General features: G+C 44.5%; 1 protein-coding gene across 1 annotated transcript in view; it reads right to left on the minus strand.

The window, feature by feature from the left end:
* LOC114641655 (zinc finger protein 420-like) overlaps positions 1-21,735 on the minus strand; it is a 58,354-nt gene that overhangs the window by 2,332 nt on the left and 34,287 nt on the right. Inside the window, exon 4 of the mRNA XM_028790679.2 lies at positions 8,339-8,795. Within this exon, the coding sequence (XP_028646512.1) occupies positions 8,339-8,795 (457 nt within the window). The remainder of the gene's footprint in view (positions 1-8,338; positions 8,796-21,735) is intronic.

Genomic DNA, 21,735 nt, shown 5'->3' on the forward strand with positions numbered 1-21,735 from the left:
GTCTATTCTTTATACTTACATAGGGATGAAGGGCACACAGATCCATAGGTGAATGAAAACACCTTACAACTTACAAAATAGGTCCACTTTGATGTGGCAAATGTTTCAATTTAAGAAGGCAAGCCTTCTGTGTTTATGAATGAAATTAGAGGTAATTATTTGATCACAGAGCCTTGGAACGGCCTTTCTTCAGGTAATACACTTCCCACTCGCTCGTCTTCTCACAGTTATGGCAACCTCAACAATCACCCAAGCACCAAGCTTTATTCTGTCTATTGTTCTAATCTAAACTCTTGCAGCTTTTATGTTCTGCCATGGCTTGTAATAAGAGGACGAGCAGCAGAGTGAAGTGCACAAGCAGGTGGTCTCCTTTAAAAAAGCAAATAACAATCCATACAATCAAAAGTCAAACTTGACAAAAACCAAAATTCAACCCCCACCACAAAAGAAAGGAGAGCCCGCCGACAAAGCAAACCTTTGAAGCAACAAGGAAGGAAGGAAGGAAGGAAGGAAGGAAGGAAGGAAGAGGGTCCTTATCCCCCCAGATATAGAAGCTAATTCTAAAATGTCATTGATTTGTTAAAACCTGGCAGGATCTAGAGTTTTGCACAGATCCTCTAAGTGACAATTTGATTTTTTCCAAATTCAGACAGTATAGAACAGGGGGTCCCCAACTCTGGTCCTGGAGGGCCACAGTGGCTGCAAGATTTCATTCTAACCCTTTTCTTAATTAGTGACCTGATTTTGCTGCTAATTGTACCAGTAATGGGATGTCAGGGCCAAAAGGGTTAATATCTAGGGGGTAAACGTCCCAAGCGAATATAAAGCTCTTTTTCAACAGAATTTTGCTGTCTGCACGGAAAAAATGAAACAAGATGTGAACGGCTGGACCACCCTCAGGTAGAACCAACACTGTTATGGTGATTCTCCATCCCAAGCTTCTTTTTCTGTTTCAAACCATCCCCATATACATTAACACGTCATTTTTTAAGAAATTAGATTCAATTGTAACCTCATTTATTTGGAATTCTAAACATACACCCATCCAACGGGCGACCCTACAAGGCCCTAAATCAGAAGGTGGCACAGCACTACCTGCCTGTCAGTTTAATTACTGGGCGGCAAACACACAGGGGGTCTCCAACTCCAGTCCTGGAGGGCCGCAGTGGCTGCAGGTTTTCATTCTAACCCTTTTCTTAATCAGTGACCCGATTTTGCTGCTAATAAACTCTTTGCCTTAATTTTAATTGATGCACATCTTAAGACATTTCTTTTATCCCTTAATTAGCAACCCAACAATATTAAGACACAAAATGAACCAACGCATTAACAACAACCTGCATCCATCACACAATAGCTGAAAATCAAGGATGGTGAAGGCCTCCTCAGTAGTGTTGATCTGCTCAGGTCCACAAAACATTTGGACAGCCAGCGCTGCTAAAAAAGAAAATCAACAGTTTTGGAAATGTTTGCCATGGCAGAATGAGCACCATGGACATAAATAACGGGTTTAATTAACAGCAACAAGAAATTGGCTTCAAACGGAGAAACCGAGTGAAGTGAAGTTGGTTGGAGTTTGAGGCCCCAAATTAGTTGCTCATCTGTTTGCTCACTTCACATCAAATTTATGGGAAAAGTCAATTAAAATAAAGAGAAATAGTTAATTAGCAGCAAAAAGATACCAGCTGTTTGTAGTGATGTACCTTATGGAGCCTGTTACAGATCTAAATAAGTAAAGGGACTTTCTGGATCCTTCATGTAGATGGGTCCTTTGGGGACCAAAAATGGTTCCCCTATGTCACTGTTCTGGAGGACCACTGTGGAACCTTTCATTTTAAGAGTGTGGAGGAGACCTCTGGGACAGTCCAACTTAGACTGTCGGCTGTGTGGGGTCAATGATCGTAGTTTAGTCTAAAAACACAACATGTGTTCTCATTTCAAATATCAATGGAATTTACTAAATAAAAGTCATTGAGCAACAGGCAATCTGTCATAAAAAACATCTGTTACTTAAAGACAGCAAACCCAGAGCCCTTAATAATAGGATGAAAGTCTGTCTGGGGACAAATAAAGTTCTATATATCGATAGATAGATGTGAAAGGTGTGATAGATAGATAGATAGATAGATAGATAGATAGATAGATAGATAGATAGATAGATAGATAGATAGATAGATAGATAGATAGATAGATAGATAGATAGATAGATAGATAGATAGATAGATAGATAGATAGATAGATAGATAGAGGCACTATATGAGATAGAGATAGAAAAGGCACTATATGACATACATACAGTGGTGTGAAAAACTATTTGCCCCCTTCCTGATTTCTTATTCTTTTGCATGTTTGTCACACAAAATGTTTCTGATCATCAAACACATTTAACCATTAGTCAAATATAACACAAGTAAACACAAAATGCAGTTTGTAAATGGTGGTTTTTATTATTTAGGGAGAAAAAAAAATCCAAACCTACATGGCCCTGTGTGAAAAAGTAATTGCCCCCTGAACCTAATAACTGGTTGGGCCACCCTTAGCAGCAATAACTGCAATCAAGCGTTTGCGATAACTTGCAATGAGTCTTTTACAGCGCTCTGAAGGAATTTTGGCCCACTCATCTTTGCAAAATTGTTGTAATTCAGCTTTATTTGAGGGTTTTCTAGCATGAACCGCCTTTTTAAGGTCATGCCATAGCATCTCAATTGGATTCAGGTCAGGACTTTGACTTGGCCACTCCAAAGTCTTCATTTTGTTTTTCTTCAGCCATTCAGAGGTGGATTTGCTGGTGTGTTTTGGGTCATTGTCCTGTTGCAGCACCCAAGATCGCTTCAGCTTGAGTTGACGAACAGATGGCCGGACATTCTCCTTCAGGATTTTTTGGTAGACAGTAGAATTCATGGTTCCATCTATCACAGCAAGCCTTCCAGGTCCTGAAGCAGCAAAACAACCCCAGACCATCACACTACCACCACCATATTTTACTGTTGGTATGATGTTCTTTTTCTGAAATGCTGTGTTCCTTTTACGCCAGATGTAACGGGACATTTGCCTTCCAAAAAGTTCAACTTTTGTCTCATCAGTCCACAAGGTATTTTCCCAAAAGTCTTGGCAATCATTGAGATGTTTCTTAGCAAAATTGAGACGAGCCCTAATGTTCTTTTTGCTTAACAGTGGTTTGCGTCTTGGAAATCTGCCATGCAGGCCGTTTTTGCCCAGTCTCTTTCTTATGGTGGAGTCGTGAACACTGACCTTAATTGAGGCAAGTGAGGCCTGCAGTTCTTTAGACGTTGTCCTGGGGTCTTTTGTGACCTCTCGGATGAGTCGTCTCTGCGCTCTTGGGGTAATTTTGGTCGGCCGGCCACTCCTGGGAAGGTTCACCACTGTTCCAAGTTTTTGCCATTTGTGGATAATGGCTCTCACTGTGGTTCGCTGGAGTCCCAAAGCTTTAGAAATGGCTTTATAACCTTTACCAGACTGATAGATCTCAATTACTTCTGTTCTCATTTGTTCCTGAATTTCTTTGGATCTTGGCATGATGTCTAGCGTTTGAGGTGCTTTTGGTCTACTTCTCTGTGTCAGGCAGCTCCTATTTAAGTGATTTCTTGATTGAAACAGGTGTGGCAGTAATCAGGCCTGGGGGTGGCTACGGAAATTGAACTCAGGTGTGATACACCACAGTTAGGTTATTTTTTAACAAGGGGGCAATTACTTTTTCACACAGGGCCATGTAGGTTTGGATTTTTTTTCTCCCTAAATAATAAAAACCATCATTTAAAAACTGCATTTTGTGTTTACTTGTGTTATATTTGACTAATGGTTAAATGTGTTTGATGATCAGAAACATGTTGTGTGACAAACATGCAAAAGAATAAGAAATCAGGAAGGGGGCAAATAGTTTTTCACACCACTGTAGATAGAGATAGAAAAGGCACTATATGAGCAGCATACTGATAAAGAAACAATAAATAGAAAACCTGCAGCCACTGTGACCAACAATGAACAATCCAGCATGATGGAGCACCAGGCCATAAGGCAAAAGTGACAACTAAGTGGCTCAGGGAGCAAAACATTGGAAATTTGGGGTCCATGGCCAGGAAACTCCCCATTGAGAACTTGTGGTCAATCCTCAAACAAAAACCTACCAATTCTGTCAAACTCCAAGCATTGATGATCAAGAATTGGCAGCTGCCATCAGTCAGGATTGGGCCCAGAATTTGATTGCCAGCTTGCCAGGGTGAATTGCAGAGGTCTGGAAAATGAAAGAAGGCCCAACACTGCAAATATTGACTCTATGCATAAACTTCATGGAATTGTCAATAAAAGCCTTTGAAACCTCTGAACTGCTCCCCATTCTACTTCAGTGTACCAGAGAAACATCTGACACAAAGATCTCAAAACACTGAAGCAGCATACTTGGTGAACACCAACATTTGGGTCATTCTCAGAACTGTGGGCCACGACTGTACTAAAAGAAAAGCAAACTGGGCATGGAGAGAACATTCAGAGTCCATGTGGACAATGAGTGGATGGAGGGTTAGACCCCAGGACATGGGCACCGTACAGCAACTGTGCTAACCACAACACCACCCTAATGCCAACACCACATTGTTATACCCTGTGCTCCAGTTTACTATGCAAGTGACGTATCAATAAGATTTCACTTAAACAAACGTTTGATTTTTACTTTTTCAATGAACATTCTTGCTTGTTTTGTGTCTCCCGTCCTTTTTAGGGAATCGGGATCTCAGACAGGTTTGTGAATTTGTTTGCCAATGGAAACCAATGGAGTGCTGTCTCTGAGGCTGTAAATCACCAGAAGTGACTCTGCTCTGCTCCTTTGGGCCCTTAACGTGCGATTCCTTTGTCCTGGGTGTGACGTTAATTTGCATCCAGCAGGTCCTCCAGTTTACAGGATTGGCACCCACCAGTAAGCACTACCAGATTTTCAACAGATAACTGGACTCGAAATGAATTGGAATACAAGGTGTGCTCTTTGGTGAAAACCAACACTTGGGTCATTCTCCGAACTTTTAGTCACTTGCATAAATAATCTGGAAAACAGTGTATAGACATACGAGGGGTTGGCATTAGGGTGGTGCTCTGGTTAGCACAGTTGCTCTACGGTGCCCGTGTCCTGGGGTCTAACCCTGCACACACTCATTGTCCGCGTGGACTCTGAATGTTCTCACCGTGCCCAGTTTGCTTTTCCTCAGTAGATTGTGGGTCTTCTCTCACTGTAAACTGGCCCGGTGTGGGTGGATGTACCCTGAGGTGGTCCGGCCTGGTGTCGGCCCCTTTTAAATGCTCAACTCTGCTGGGAGAGGTTCTGCTCTCCTTAACGTGACCATGGATTGGAGATCATGCAGAATTTCTGAACCTTCCCCTCACATTCTGTATGTGCCTCTTTACATCACGATCAGCGCATGGGAAGGACTGTGGATATGGATCTGCAAGTTCAGGAATCTGTGATATACAGTGCATCCAGAAAGTATTCACAGCGCATCACTTTCTCCACATTTTGTTATGTTACAGCCTTATTCCAAAATGGATTGAATTCATTTTTTTCCTCAGAATTCTACACACAACACCCCATAATGACAACGTGAAAAAAGTTTACTTGAGGTTTTTGCAAATTTATTAAAAATAAAAACATTGAGAAATCCCATGTCCATAAGTATTCACAGCCTTTGCTCAATACTTTGTCGATGCCCCTTTGGCAGCAATTCCAGCCTCAAGTCTTGTTCAATATGATGCCACAAGCTTGGCACACCTATCCTTGGCCAGTTTCGCCCATTCCTCTTTGCAGCACCTCTCAAGCTCCATCAGGTTGGATGCGAAGCGTCGGTGCACAGCCATTTTAAGATCTCTCCAGAGATGTTCAATCAGATTCAAGTCTGGGCTCTGGCTGGGCCACTCAAGGACATTCACAGAGTTGTCCTGAAGCCACTCCTTTGATATCTTGGCTGTGTGCTTAGGGTCGTTGTCCTGCTGAAAGATGAACCGTTGCCCCAGTCTGAGGTCAAGAGCGCTCTGGAGCAGGTTTTCATCCAGGATGTCTCTGTACATTGCTGCAGTCATCTTTCTCTTTATCCTGACTAGTCTCCCAGTCCCTGCCGCTGAAAAACATCCCCACAGCATGATGCTGTCACCACCATGCTTCACTGTAGGGATGGTATTGGCCTGGTGATGAGCGGTGCCTGGTTTCCTCCAAACGTGATGCCTGGCATTCACACCAAAGAGTTCAATCTTTGTCTCATCAGACCAGAGAATTTTCTTTCTCATGGTCCGAGAGTCCTTCAGGTGCCTTTTGGTAAACTCCAGGCGGGCTGCCATGTGCCTTTTACTAAGGAGTGGCTTCCGTCTGGCCACTCTACCATACAGGCCTGATTGGTGGATTGCTGCAGAGATGGTTGTCCTTCTGGAAGGTTCTCCTCTCTCCACAGAGGACCTCTGGAGCTCTGACAGAGTGACCATCGGGTTCTTGGTCACCTCCCTGACTAAGGCCCTTCTCCCCCGATTGCTCAGTTTAGATGGCCGGCCAGTTCTAGGAAGAGACCTGGTGGTTTTGAACTTCTTCCACTTACGGATGATGGAGGCCACTGTGCTCATTGGGACCTTCAAAGCAGCAGAAATTTTTCTGTAACCTTCCCCAGATTTGTGTCTCGAGACAATCCTGTCTCGGAGGTCTACAGACAATTCCTTTGACTTCATGCTTGGTTTGTGCTCTGACATGAACTGTCAACTGTGGGACCTTCTATAGACAGGTGTGTGCCTTTCCAAATCAGGTCCAGTCAACTGAATTTACCACAGGTGGACTCCAATGAAGCTGCAGAAACATCTCAAGGATGATCAGGAGAAACGGGATGCACCTGAGCTCAATTTGGACCTTCATGGCAAAGGCTGTGAATACTTATGTACATGTGCTTTCTCAATTTTTTTATTTTTAATAAATTTGTAAAAACCTCAAGTAAACTTTTTTCACGTTGTCATTATGGGGTGTTGTGTGTAGAATTCTGAGGAAAAAAAATGAATTTAATCCATTTTGGAATAAGGCTGTAACATAACAAAATGTGGAAAAAGTGATGCGCTGTGAATACTTTACGGATGCACTGTAGGACCCTAAAAGCGAGTCTCGCCATCCAAGGGCATCGCGGCACAGCACTGAAAATGACAGAAGTCGGCTGATTTGGGAATGAAAACACTCTCGTGGATTTTCGTTTTCTTGTGCACGTTCAGGCCTTACCTGGCGCTCCTCTCAACACAATAGGACTCTTGCTTCCCATTAAATAGAATACGACATTTCATTGCTAAAACTCACAACTTTATCTGGTGAGGGTCATTTTTTTTTGCGGGGTAGGGGGGATCACTAAAACCTTTTTGAATTCAGGTCAGTTATTCTTCGTCGTCTTTGTGCACCGGTGATCTTTACTTAACTTCATATCCTGTGGTGTCATCGACTGTTGAGTTCTGCTCTGTACTTGTAATATTTCTATTTCTATATTGTATTGAGGATTACTTCTGTTCTGTGTATTGTATTGACCCTTTTTTTTTTTTTTTTTTTGACACCCCCACCTACCCGGAAAGGGGTCTCTCTTTGAATTGCCTTTCCCAAGGTTACTTCTGTTTTATTTTTGAGAGTTTTTCTTGTCTTCTTAGAGAGTCAAGGCTGGTTTGGGGGGGCTGTCAAAATGCAGGGGCTGTTAAAAGCCCACTGTGGCACTCCTTGTGTGATTTTGGGGCTATACAAACAAATTGTAATGTACTGTAAATTAAATCAAATGCGTACCCCACATTTATTTCCACTGCAACACAACCACCATTAGAACTTGTGCTAAGTTTGACTTTCACCTTTGTCACAGGAGGCTGGGGGACAGACCCAGCCGGGACGCCTGGAAGGACCGGGAGGTGGCGTTTAACGTCCTCCGGGTCAGGAGGGGGCAACCGCCCTGGATCTGGAGAGGACCACGGGAGAGGAGCAAGGAGACTCCTCCTCACTTCCGCCACACCTAGGAAGATGGAAGAAGAGCCTTCCAGGGGACACCTGGAGTGCTTCCGGGTGCAAGAGCAACACTAGCACCACACCAGGAAGTGCTGCCAGAAGAGCGTCATCGAGCACCTCCAGGTGAACATAAAAAGGGGTCCGGCTTCATACAGTCGGGGAGCAGGACAAAGCTCCTGTGGAGGGAGGAAAAGGCGGCCCACGGACAGTGAGAGCAAGGCCCGTATTAGGGGTGGTTGGTGCTGGGAGCACAGTGTGCTGTGCGGGACTGTGGGTATTGAATAAACGTGGTGGTGGTGTCCGGGCATATCTCACACCTTGAAAGACATTACTTACTTATCCCAGCACTCCCAGTTGACTGCTGCTCTTCTCCACTTCTCCCATTTCCTTCGGTGACTTTCTCTTCAGACTCAGAAGACTCGGCTTTCAGCTCCACAGAACTCTGCTGGGCAGTCCAGTGTCCTGAATCAGTGAGCCCATGCTGGAAACTGGGGTGAGATGCTCCAGAAAGATCCTGCTTGACCACGTGCCCAGTTTCGGGTGTTTCAAGTTCAGGACTCGCCGACGACTCTTCTGTATCCTCGACTTTAACTTCGACAATCTCCTCCTCTTTAAAGCAGGAGATGCTGTGTTCGCAGTCCTCCTCCTTCAAAGTCAAATCCTCTGGGGCCCCCCATTCACAGTCCTCTTGTTTAATCCGTGCCGGCCGTTCATCCGTGCCATCCTCTCTGACTGAGGCCATTGCTTCGTGTAAAACTCTTCGCCTCCCCCCCACCAAAGTGTCTGCCCTTCTCTTCTAAGATTTTCTTCTCACATGGACCGCCTCGTCCCGAAGACCATTAGACGACTTTCACTGCATGGCCGTGGCAAATGGGAAAGGGGGGCTTGTTTTCAATCTGTCAAAAGAAAAGCGGTACAATTACTTTAAAAAAATCACAGAAATTAAATTTAGCACCCGGCAGAATGAACGTTCAGTTTTTAAACAAACACGACACTACCGACCAATTTTATTACGAGAGATCTGAAGTGTCGTGAACCCTCCATGTCAGCCAAAGAACGTCTCCATTTATTTGGAGTGAAAACCAACTTGAGACGGAGACCAAGTGACTGAGACAAAGCCAAGAGCAGAAGTGGACAAATTTGGGTTTTGTTCACCTGGCAGCACAGGTCTAATCTGGGGTGGCCCAAATATAACACTGCAAATATCCAAAAGCTGGAGACTTGACCGAAACGAAGACCACCATTTTAACACTTGAACTGCCAAGGTGGCATCTAAATGCTTTTGGCTCTCACTAAAGGCATCTTGATAACGCATCCTTATTGCTCCATCCAAAGAGCTGAATTGACCATCCCAGACTTGTACACTACATTCTGCCCCCCCCCCCCAAAAAAAAATAACACCCCCTGTCTGTAAATGAACTCTCTTCCTCACCCCTTCACCACTCTTCCTCACCCCTTCACCACCTAACAGGTGATGTGTGGTCAGCGTGCTGGCATAATAATGGCTGCCATCACCTCGTCCAGTTGGGTGCTTCACATCACTGGGGGCTGAAGTGCCCCCCCCCCCCCAATCTATGTAAAGCACTTTGAGTAGTGAGAAAAACGCTACATAAATATTATCATCATCATCATTATTATTATTAACAGTACTAATACTACTAATAATAATAGTGTTTAGTTATATTTTCACTTGGAATTTAGCGAATGCTTTCATTCAAAAGTGAATAACAAACAGGGATGTGCAGCTGCGGGGTAGAAAACCTGCTTCAGTGTGTTAGTGGAAAGAAAAACAACAATAAGTGGGGCACATAAAATATCGCCTTAATACTTGACATTGTTTTCCTTTTGTTATATTTTGTGTACATTCTCCAATCTTGCACTGCGTCTCTGAGCGAGAACAACCCGAGGGATGTTGTGCCAAGAGCGGCTTACTTTGATTCAGCATGAAACCACCTGGGTATTTATTCAACATATGGCATTAAATCAAAATGATGCGTTTTTTTTAAATTGAGGAAAGAGTTTATAAAAGGACAGCATCACGTAATATATTTTACAGATTAAGTCGGAAAATGGCAGGCAGCATGATGGACCGAGTCCAACACTGTCCACATCACCCGTCTGCACCCATTTTTGCAATCCGAGCGGCTCAAATATTAGAAGTGAGTGCACAGGATTCCCTTTTGCTTTGCCGAGCGGACGACTTCTCACTGCCTCTGCACTTTCTTAGCATACAGTGCATCCGGAAAGTATTCCCAGCGCGTCACTTTATCCACATTTTGTTATGTTACAGCCTTATTCCAAAATGGATTAAATTCATTTTTTTCCTCAGAATTCTACACACAACACCCCATAATGACAACGTGAAAAACGTTTACTTGAGGTTTTTGCAAATTTATTAAAAATGAAAAAATTAAGAAATCCCATCTACATAAGTATTCACAGCCTTTGCCATGAAGCTCGAAATTGAGCTCAGGTGCCTCCTGTTTCCCCTGATCATCCTAGAGATGTTTCTGCAGCTTCATTGGAGTCCACCTGTGGTAAATTCAGTTGACTGGACATGATTTAGAAAGGCACACACCTGTCTATATAAGGTCCCAAAGTTGACAGTTCATGTCAGAGCACAAACCAAGCATGAAGTCAAAGGAATTGTCTGTAGACCTCCGAGACAGGATTGTCTCGAGGCACAAATCTGGAGAAGGTTACAGAAAAATGTCTGCTGATTTGAAGGTCCCAATGAGCACAGTGGCCTCCATCATCCGTAAGTGGAAGAAGTTCAAAACCACCAGGACTCTTCCTAGAGCTGGCCGGCCATCTAAACTGAGTGATCGGGGGAGAAGGGCCTTAGTCAGAGGGGTGACCAAGAACCTGATGGTCACTCTGTTAGAGCTCCAGAGGTCCTCTGTGGAGAGAGGAGAACCTTCCAGAAGGACAACCATCTCTGCAGCAATCCACCAATCAGGCCTGTATGGTAGAGTGGCCAGACGGAAGCCACTCCTTAGTAAAAGGCACATGGCAGCCCGCCTGGAGTTTACCAAAAGGCACCTGAAGGACTCTCAGACCATGAGAAAGAAAATTCTCTGGTCTGATGAGACAAAGATTGAACTCTTTGGTGTGAATGCCAGGCGTCACGTTTGGAGGAAACCAGGCACCGCTCATCACCAGGCCAATACCATCCCTACAGTGAAGCATGGTGGTGGCAGCATCATGCTGTGGGGATGTTTTTCAGCGGCAGGGACTGGGAGACTAGTCAGGATAAAGGGAAAGATGACTGCAGCAATGTACAGAGACATCCTGGATGAAAACCTGCTCCAGAGCGCTCTTGACCTCAGACTGGGGCGACGGTTCATCTTTCAGCAGGACAACGACCCTAAGCACACAGCCAAGATATCAAAGGAGTGGCTTCAGGACAACTCTGTGAATGTCCTTGAGTGGCCCAGCCAGAGCCCAGACTTGAATCCGATTGAACATCTCTAGAGAGATCTTAAAATGGCTGTGCACCGACGCTTCCCATCCAACCTGATGGAGCTTGAGAGGTGCTGCAAAGAGGAATGGGCCAAACTGGCCAAGGATAGGTGTGCCAGGCTTGTGGCATCATATTCAACAAGACTTGAGGCTGGAATTGCTGCCAAAGGGGCATCGACAAAGTATTGAGCAAAGACTGTGAATACTTATGGACATGGGATTTCTCAGGTTTTTTATTTTTAATAAATTTGCAAAAACCTCAAGTAAACTTTTTTCATGTTGTCATTATGGGGTGTTGTGTGTAGAATTCTGAGGAAAAAAATGAATTTAATCCATTTTGGAATAAGGCTGTAACATAACAAAGTGTGGAAAAAGTGATGCGCTGTGAATACTTTCCGGATGCTCTGTATGTCTGTCTGCTTGAACAACTTTAAAGTATTTTCACAGCAGGCTGCAATCTCCCATCTTATTTTGTGTGCAGTTCAGTACAAAGCAGGCGCTGACTTCTGGGTAAGCTGTTTGTTTGCCATGCAAAGTCGTGCTGGAAGTTGAGTAAAATTAAAAAAAAAAAAAAAATTGACTGCGCTCCCTGTTGTGTCAGCTTCTTCATAATTCTCCTTCAGATAGATAGATAGATAGATAGATAGATAGATAGATAGATAGATAGATAGATAGATAGATAGATAGATAGATACTTTATTAATCCCAATGGGAAATTCACAATTCATATGTGATCGAGGAGAGCGTGTGTGGATATGTCCATCAGCTAGTTCAGAGTGCAATGTGAACATGTCCATTATGACAAGTGCTGGAAAGAACACGAATAAAGCACAGAAAGGGAAAGGCCAGCAACGAGGAAAGTGAGGTGTCAGCAGCAACAGCCTGCGTCACGTGGACTGTGAAAGGCTCACTGGTCACATCAACAGTCACACTGGGTATCGTGGGCAGTCCAGTGGGGTCTTTCTCAATAGCTGTCTATCTATAGAGATATATATAAATAGATATACATATATATACATATATATATATATATATACATATATACATATATATAGTCATGCACAAGCGCATGGGGAGCAGTTTAAGGACCCGATGAGCGCCACAAGTCGTGCCAGGGGACAATGACCTCTCTTTTTATGTTTCTCCAGAAAAAAACAAAGCACCACTGCCATATTCCCGGAAGACTGCTGATTCCACCCACTTCCAGGTTCCTTTCTTATCTCTCTCTGGTCCCCCCCACCCACCCCCCTGATGACGTCATTAACCCATCGATCACCACGGCTTCCCCATCATTTCATCACTTCCTGTCCACCCTTATAAATCGTCCGCTCCGCCATTTTTCCATTGTCTGCTGTACCGAGTCTGAAAACACTGACAAAACCTTATTGCTTTACAGCATACGGGGCCTAAAAACCCCAAACCTTAACGCTGTGTCTGTTATTTCTTTACAATATACATATAGATATATACTGTATATATCTATATATACATATTTTTTTATACAGTATCTCACAAAAGTGAGTACACCCCTCACATTTTTGTAAATAATTTATTATATCTTTTCATGGGACAACACTGGTGGCCGTTCCGAGTGTCAACTGGATGATAACATTCATACAAGACCGCAAGATTGTTAGACTGCTATATACAGTATATATGTATACCTGTTTGAGTCACAAAGACAGATTGAGTCCCAAAAATAGTTGGGAAGCCAACTTGATTTAATTTCAAAAGCAACAGGAGCGTGCGGCGTCGCTCAAACAAAGAGTACTGGCAGTCACCTCCACTTCGCCCTCTGGTGGCCGTTCTCTGTGTCAACTGGATGATAACGTGCATACATGACTGTAAGATTACCCACACACTACTCAGAAGGGGGTGGGTTAGGGCTGATTTCACCCCGCAGTATTTTTAGTCGACCAATGAGAAATGTGTACCAAGTTTCATGAAAATCGTTCCAGCTGTTCAGAAGTGATGCTGGAACATGTACATACATAGACTTTTAAATATATAGATGCAGCAAACAGAATGGTCCACTTGAATGATGGAGGTCCTTAAATTAAAAAGCTGGTGTCGAGGATTTCAGTTTTTTGCTGTGGAATCGAAAAGAACGGCAACATAGCAAAGCATAAATATCGATCAGTCATGATAAATAACCCAAACTGTAACACTCCTTCGGAACTTATGGGCATTGATACATGAGCCGGGTGTCTGTCCCCTAAGAGATTGTTTGTCTTTATTATTGCCGGATGAGATTGTTTTTGGTCGTTAGTTAAATAGCATTTGATGCGTCTCCATGTGTGTTTGTGTTCGGTGCTATTCCTGCTGGGTTCAGTAGATTGCAGAATGCATGGAAGTTAAGGCACGGGTGTCCAACTCCGGTCCACCGGTTTTCATTCTAACCCTTTTCTTAATTATTGACCTGATTTTGCCGCTAATTAACTCTTTGCCTTAATTTTAATTGATGCACATCTTAAGACTCAGGCCCCTTAATTATTTCTTCTTTTTCCTTAATTACCAGTTTTCACTGCTAATTAACTCCTTTTTCCTACATTTTAATAGCCAATTGTTTAAGGATTCGGTCCTCTGAATTGATTCTTTTCTTTATTAAATGGCAGCCAAACAGAAAAGAGATGTGAAGCGAGCCGACAGATGAATAGCTAAACTGGGGCTTCAAACTCCAACCAATCTCTTAATGAGAAGCCGATTCTTGCTGTTAATTAAAGCCGTTATTTAATTCTACAGCTTGTGCAGACATTTTCAAGACTGTTGATTTTTCTGTTTTTTTCTAATGTTTTGGTGAGCTGAGATCAACTTTACCGAGACCTTCACCTTTCTTTATTTTCAGATATTGTGTGACGGGCATAGGTGAGCTGGTCAGGTCAAGTGGCGGCTCGTTTTGTGTCTCACCTGCTAATTAAGGCAAAAGAGACAACCGCCGGGGGGGAGAGAGAGAGTCAAGTTAATTAGAACTAAGGTAAAATAAGTGAACTAGCAGCAAAAAGTGATCACTAATGAAGAAGATGGTTAAAATGAAAACCTGCAACCACTGCGGCCCACCAGGACCGGAGTTCAACACCCGTGAGTTAATGAAACAGTGGGATAACGGGACGGGATAATGTCACCGTCGTTTTTTTAATCTAACCATTTTAAAAGGCGTGCTACGTGCTGCTCGAACCGATTGACTACACCAGGGGTAGGCAACGTCGGTCCTGGAGTGCCACAGTATGTGCAGGTTTTTGTTCCAACCCAGTTCCTTAACGAGAACTCAATTATTGCTGATGAAGCACATATTGCTTAAGTGACATTTTAATGCTTCATTTTAGTGGTCTCGCTTGTTAAGGTTCTCCAACCTTAATTGCTTATTTCAGTCTTAAACTGCTGCATTCAGTGTTTTAATTGCTCCTTATTAGCAATAAGATGTAAAACAGGGGTAGGCAATGTCGGTCCTGGTGAGCCGCAGTGGCTACAGGTTTTCATTCAACCCAATTGCTTAATTAGAAACCAATCATTGCCAATCTCAGACCTTATTTAATTTTATGGCTTGTTAGTCTGTGCAATGTAAGGCTTTTATATCGTAGATTTTTTTCCTTTCCAAGGATATCATCCAAATGATTTGAAGCCTAAAACAGATCATTTTCAGTCTGTCACATTTTTCTATTAAGTGTTTTATTAAATCAAACCGTGCATGATGAATACACACAGATGTAATTGGAAAAAAGCTAGCTGGAGAACTGCTGGCTGCTTTGTCTTTTACATCTTATTGTTAATAAGGAGCAATTAAAACACTGAATGCAGCAGTTTAAGATTGAAATAAGCAATTAAGGGCGGGGAGACTTAACAAGCGAGACCACTAAAATGAAGCATTAAAATGTCACTTAAGCAATATGTGCTTCATCAGCAATAATTGAGTTCTCGTTAAGGAACTGGGTTGGAACAAAAACCTGCACATACTGTGGCACTCCAGGACCGACGTTGCCTACCCCTGGTCTACACAACAGAATGCTCAGGGGGGGCACCACAGAGTCTCAACCCGGCCCTGTCCACGACCCTCCGTATGCATACATGGGATTTCCGGCGGGTACACCAGCCCTTATACTGAAAACGATGTTCGGGAAAAGAGGCTTGTGAAATTTCCAACGCGGAATCTCGGATATTCGCGAATTTCTACGTACAAGAAACACGAGCGGAATTCAAATGACAAGCGAGCGGCTCACACGGCGGTCTGCGTGAATGGAACCGGAAGAGTGGAGGTGAGCAGCGTGCCGTCACCATCAACCCTGCAGCACCTCGGCAGACTTCCGCGGCTCTCTCTTCTTTTCCCCTGCCCATTCTCCCATTCAGTAACACTCATTCCTCTCCTCTTTCTCGCTCTCTCCAGATGTATCGTCCACGCGCTATTTTTCCTTTCTTTCTCTCTCGATCCTCAAACCCGCCAACATTCCTGCCCACTTCCTGCTCCACGTTCTTTACTCTCGTCTCCCGCCCCGATGCTCTCATTACTCACCCGCGCTCGTCATCCTCCTCCTCCTGTTTTTCTTTTTTCTCTTCTTCTGCTGCCCCCTCTCTCTCTCTCTCTCTGAAAGTCCAAACACGCGCCACTTTCGTCAGCCAGAGCTCGTCCGACGGAGGAAATCCAACAACGCAAAACAAAACGAGTCATCAACGAGCGACTCGGCCGAAAGAAGGCGGCTCTTCTGTTAACCACTGCCATCTACTGGACGGAGGGAGGATACTTCGTAAACCTCTTGTTTTCTGTGAGTATTCAAGACCTGTTTCAATTGTACACCGTATTACAATTTAATGATTCCGACTGCACGTGATGTTGCCAGGATGAGCTCCGGTGTACAGTGACCTTGAATTGGAGTAAGCGACTTTGAGGATGACGATGATGATTGCGGTGAACTTCTGTCTGTGTTAGGAGATGAGCTCTGGCAGACCACAACACTGAATTGGATTAGACTGGTTGGATGATGTCGGGTTCAAAGCATATAAATATTGTGACGTACTGTAATTAATGTTTTCTGTTTAGGGAAGGCTCAGCGTTTTTACAACTGCATAGGGAGAGGGAGGTGACAAGAAGGAAGGGGTGTGGGGGCAGTTGTGCATGGATGAGGAGAGAGAAAGACAGTCTCAAAGTCAACAGTGTATGACAAAACATATAGTGACATTGTGTTGCTTTTATAGGTGAGCCTAGCGACCCTAAACAGCGGCCGGGGGAAGTTTTATTGCCGTTCTGTTCAGTCAGGATATAACAGGTTGGATAATGACTGACTAACTACAGGGTCACGGGGGGTCTGCTGGAGCCAATCCCAGCCAGCACAGGGCGCAATGCAGGAACCAAACCCAGGCAGGGCGCCAACCCACCGTGGGACGGACACACACACACCCCAAGCACACACTAGGTACAATTTAGGATCGCCAATACACCTAACCTGCATGTCTTTGGGGTGTGGGAGGAAACCCATGTAGACACAGGGAGAAGATGCAAACTCCACGCAGGGAAGAGCCCGGGAAGCGAACCCAGACAGGTCTCCTAACTGCAAGGCAGCAGCGCTACCACTGCGCCACCGTGCCGCCCCTGTTCTGTTCAGATCTTGTATAATAAACTCAGCATCTTTGGAGCACCACGTTTTCCAGCACTTGTTTTGTGTCTCACCCTCCTTAGTTGCTACAATATATATATATACTAGCCAAACTGCGGCGTAGCATACGCTGCATAATTATGTATTGATGGGTGAACACTTCCTGAAAGACACAGTTGTCCAAATGTGGATGGTTTTGAGGATACGACTGTAGGTGAATGAAAAGATGTAACTCTGGAGAGGGCAACATACAATACAGCGTTTTACACGCTGCATACAGCGATTCACATCCGCGACAAATATGATTCTTCTTAGATGGTGCTGGCGCGTCCACCCTCGCTCTCGAAGCATACACACTGCCTGGTCATGTGCCAGCTCGCAAGAAAAACTCACAGAGACCCGCCCACCAACTCTAAGACCATGGCATGTAAAACAGTTTGCGATGGTGGACGTGGTTGTGCATCATAACCGAAAAAAATACAGTGGAACCTTGGTTCACAACTATAATTCATTCCAAAACTCTGGTCGTAAACCGATTTGGTTGTGAACCGAAGCAATTTCTCCCATAGGATTGTATGTAAATCCAATTAGTCAGTTCCAGACTGTACGAACTGTATGTAAATATATATTTTAAGTTTTTAAGCACAAATATAGTTAACTAAACCATAGAATGCACAGTGTAATAGTAAACTAAATGAAAAAACATTGAATAACAGAGAAAACTAACACTGCAATAGTTTGCGCTATAGCGCTACCAACCGCTAGCTAAAAACACTTTTTTTTTAATGAGTTTTAAGCACAGGGAAAAAATGAACATTTGAAAAAATCCATAATTTATCTCTTTTAGGGCTAATTTTTTTTTTGTTTCTTTTCTCCCAGGGCTGAATATTTTTCCAAAAACTAACATTTTTTTAAAAAGAACACAAAGCAATTGTTTAACATATCAAATCAACAAAAAATATTTCCTTTTGACAAATGTTACTGTCTTGCATGTTGTATGAGCCTGCATACTCTATGATTTCACATACATATCACATACATTTTACACAGCAAAGTCTGATCTCGCTCAAAGCAGCCAATTTCAGTCATTGCCACATTGCACTCCTTACAATATGTGTTGCTTTGGTGCCTACTTTTCAATTGTCTGTTGCTGCACTTTCTCACATATATTGTTAGTGTGTACTGTAGAGAGACAAGTCACCCATTTGCCATCGTGCCATGCCACTGCCACCAAGTTTTCTGCCTGCATGAAAACCGTATTGTCCCCTCTTTTCATCTTCTGAAACTTTATGAACTTTATGTATGGCATTATAGCCTGGCTCACCCCATGGGATTTGCTTCTGTTTATTACAGAAGTGAATAAAACTTTGCAGCAGCACGTACCTAAGCCACCAGGGGACAAAACACGTTTGGACCAATGCTCCCTGAAGTTATATCACCAGTTCTGTCCCATCTCTATTTGTAATGCCACAGCGCGCTTCATCTCGTCTTTTGTTGTGGGTTTCCACTTTGAAAAACGAGAATGCGATGCAAACGCAGCCCGCGATTCAAAAAAAATCTCTGCCTACCTGTTTGTCTCGTCTGACAGTAGCTGAAAAGCAGCATCAGGAGAGAGCAGCCTGAAGTACAGCAGCTGGTGATCTGTCGTGTCCAAAAGCAAGCCATGCCATCTTGTAAACTCCGGTAGCCAGATCGGCTCTCAACGGATCAATGTCTGTGTATTTATCCCATGTGAACCTTGCCGTAGATGCATCGGCTGCACGAAGGCACTCAACTGGCAGCAGATCCGCTGGCGCGGCATCGGCTGGTGTCCGATCAGCTGATGCCTGCTTCTCACTCTCTTGCTCGATCTCCTGATCACTGCCAATAAAGTCAGATTCTGAAAAATCAAGAGTCCGACTCCGCGATAATGCGCAAAACATCGTCTGCCGAATGTTTTCTTTTCTGCACTTGCTTCGCTGCCTTTTCACATGTCGGTGCCATCTTGCCTTTGTTTACATTTCGCAACTCACGCACACGCAAGGTTTAGTTGCCGAGTCAATGAGTCTAGCATTCCTCCAAGCACAGAGGGAATGCCTGTGACGTGACAGTGAGATTTGTCGCCATTAACAGCTGATTGTCGCCCCCTATCCCTGGATGTCGACTTTTGTCGACATTCGCCTTCAACCCCTCCTGTCAACAAAAGTCGACATCCGCCCTAAACCAACAAGAAAAGTAACATTGCAACAATGCACGCTATGAACCAATCGCTGTAAACAGAAGTGAAAACAAAATCAAGCCCAGTGCATTCTTTAACTGCCTTCCTACCTTATGAGTCCAGCCATCTCTCTCTGGCGCTGCCTGTGTGTGACCCGAGGTTCCACTGAGGTTGACTAATGAAAAGTCAACGTGGCTCAGAGGTGCATGTGGAGTCCAGCAGAGACGAACATGAATGACGCCCGGTGTTGTGAGTTGCTGCGTCCGAGTTGGTGGGCGTGGCTCTGCGAGTTGCCGTCGTATCCAATGGTCTTAGAGTTGGTGGGCGTGGCTGTCTTGCGTGCTTTCCATGGGTGGTTACTTGTCGGCGGCTTAGTGAATTATATATATAGATTATATAAAATATGAAGGAACAAAAGAGAGAGGCACATGTGTTTTATATATATAAATTCTATATAAATTGTCACGCATGAGCGCTTGTGGAGCAACTTAACGACCTATTTTGCATCATGACAAGTCCCGCAGGGGGACTATGGCAGTGTACTAATCTCTTTCTTTCTTTCTTTCTTTCTTTCTTTCTTCAGAAAGATCGGGACACCGCGGCCGTAAAGATCGCCTGGATGACTTTAAGAGACGCACACTTCTGGGTCCCTTTCTTCCCTGTCGCTACCCGATCTGCGCACGCAGGCGTATTGAAAGCCTAACATGCCGTAACGTGTTCACGCATGCGTTAAACAGATTGGGCAGCACCGTAAAGTGTGTGATGACGTAGCCTTTCAATACGCATGCGCACGCAGATCGGGCTGGCAACGGGAACCAGGTAGTGACACACACCACATGCGCTTAACGAAAAAATCCACTTTACGGCACGTCCCGATCGGAACTGTGCATGCAGTACAACTTGACATTATGGTATATTCATTTTAGTTCCACATTAGTTGATCATAATGAAAATATTCATCCTGCAAAATAAACGAAGCAGCCTGTATGTGGCTCCTATTGCTAGAAGGTTTCCTGTGTCTCTCAGCACAGTCTCAAGGGCATGGAGGAGATTCCAGGAGACAGACAGGCAGTTCCTCTAGGAGAGCTGGACAGGGCCCCTTGTAGAAGGTCCTTAACCCATCAGCAGGACCCACTGGTATCTGCTCCTTTGGGCAGGGAGGAACAGGATGAGCACTGCCAGAGCCTACAAAATGACCTCCAGCAGGGGGACAGACCACTGGTGTGAATGTCTCTGACCAAACAATCAGAAACAGACTTCATGAGGGTGGCCTGAGGGCCGACGTCCTCAAGTGGGTACCGTGGAGCGCGATTGACATTCGCCATAGAATACCAGAACTGGAAGGTCCACCGCTGTTGGCCTGTGCATTTCACAGATGAGAGCAGGTTCACCCTGAGCTCATGTGACAGATATAAAAGGGTCTGGAGAAGCCGTGGAGAACGTTATGCTGCCTGTGACATTGTTGAGCATGACCGGTTTGGTGGGTGGTCAGTGATGGTATATCTGAGGAGGCATATCCATGGAGGGACGCACAGACCTCTACAGGCTAGAAAATGGCACCTTGACTGCCATTAGGTATTGGGATGAAATCCTTGGACCCCTTGTCAGACCCTATGCTGGGGCAGTGGCTCCTGGGTTCCTCCTGGTGGACCACAATGCCTGGCCTCATGTGTCTGTGAGAGGAGACATCAATCCAATAGAACACCTCTGGGTGGGACATTATGTTTGAGTCCATCTGACCACTCAGATTGTCCAGGAACTCAGTGATGCCCTGGTCCAGATCTGGAAGGAGATCCCCCAGGACACCATCCACCATCTTATTAGGATGTTGTCAGGCAGGCATAAAAGCACATGGGGGGGGGGGGGCTTACAAACTACTGAGTACGATTTGGAGTTGCTGCAATGAAATTTCGGCAAAATGGACTCTCTTGCTTGCCTGTCACCTCATTTTTTCCCTTTGATTTTCGGGGTGTCTCTGAATTCAGCCCTCTGTCGGTTCATCATTTTCATTTCCATCGTTTCGTTCCTAACACATCACCATATCAGTCCATAGCAGTAGAGACAGCCAGCAGAATTTTTTCCCCTTTGAGATCTGATGTGTTCTGATCTGATATATATATATATACTGTCACAGATGGCCGGGGTCCTTGTCCGGCCGGGACATCTCTTTACTGAGGGCACCGGGGGAGCAAATATGGACAGAACAGTACCTCCCCTGGGATGCTAGATGGCAGCCCCCATGGACGGCAGTGGTACTTCAGATTCCCGCTGGGCTCAATGGGAGAAGGAGTTCTTTACAACCTGGTTGGGATCCAGGGGTGCTGCCAGGGGGTGCTGCAGTGTTTCCTGAACCCGTGTGGGTGGTTCTTCCTCCACACCCATAAGTGCAGTCAGAGATATGTCATCAAACATCTGGAGCACTTCCAGGTTAGGGTTATAAAAGGAGCCAGCAGCCACTACTCTGGGAGGAGGACTAAGATTGCTGGCGAGGA

The sequence above is a fragment of the Erpetoichthys calabaricus genome, chromosome 5, assembly GCF_900747795.2.
Source record: "Erpetoichthys calabaricus chromosome 5, fErpCal1.3, whole genome shotgun sequence".
Taxonomy (NCBI): Eukaryota; Metazoa; Chordata; class Cladistia; order Polypteriformes; family Polypteridae; genus Erpetoichthys; species Erpetoichthys calabaricus.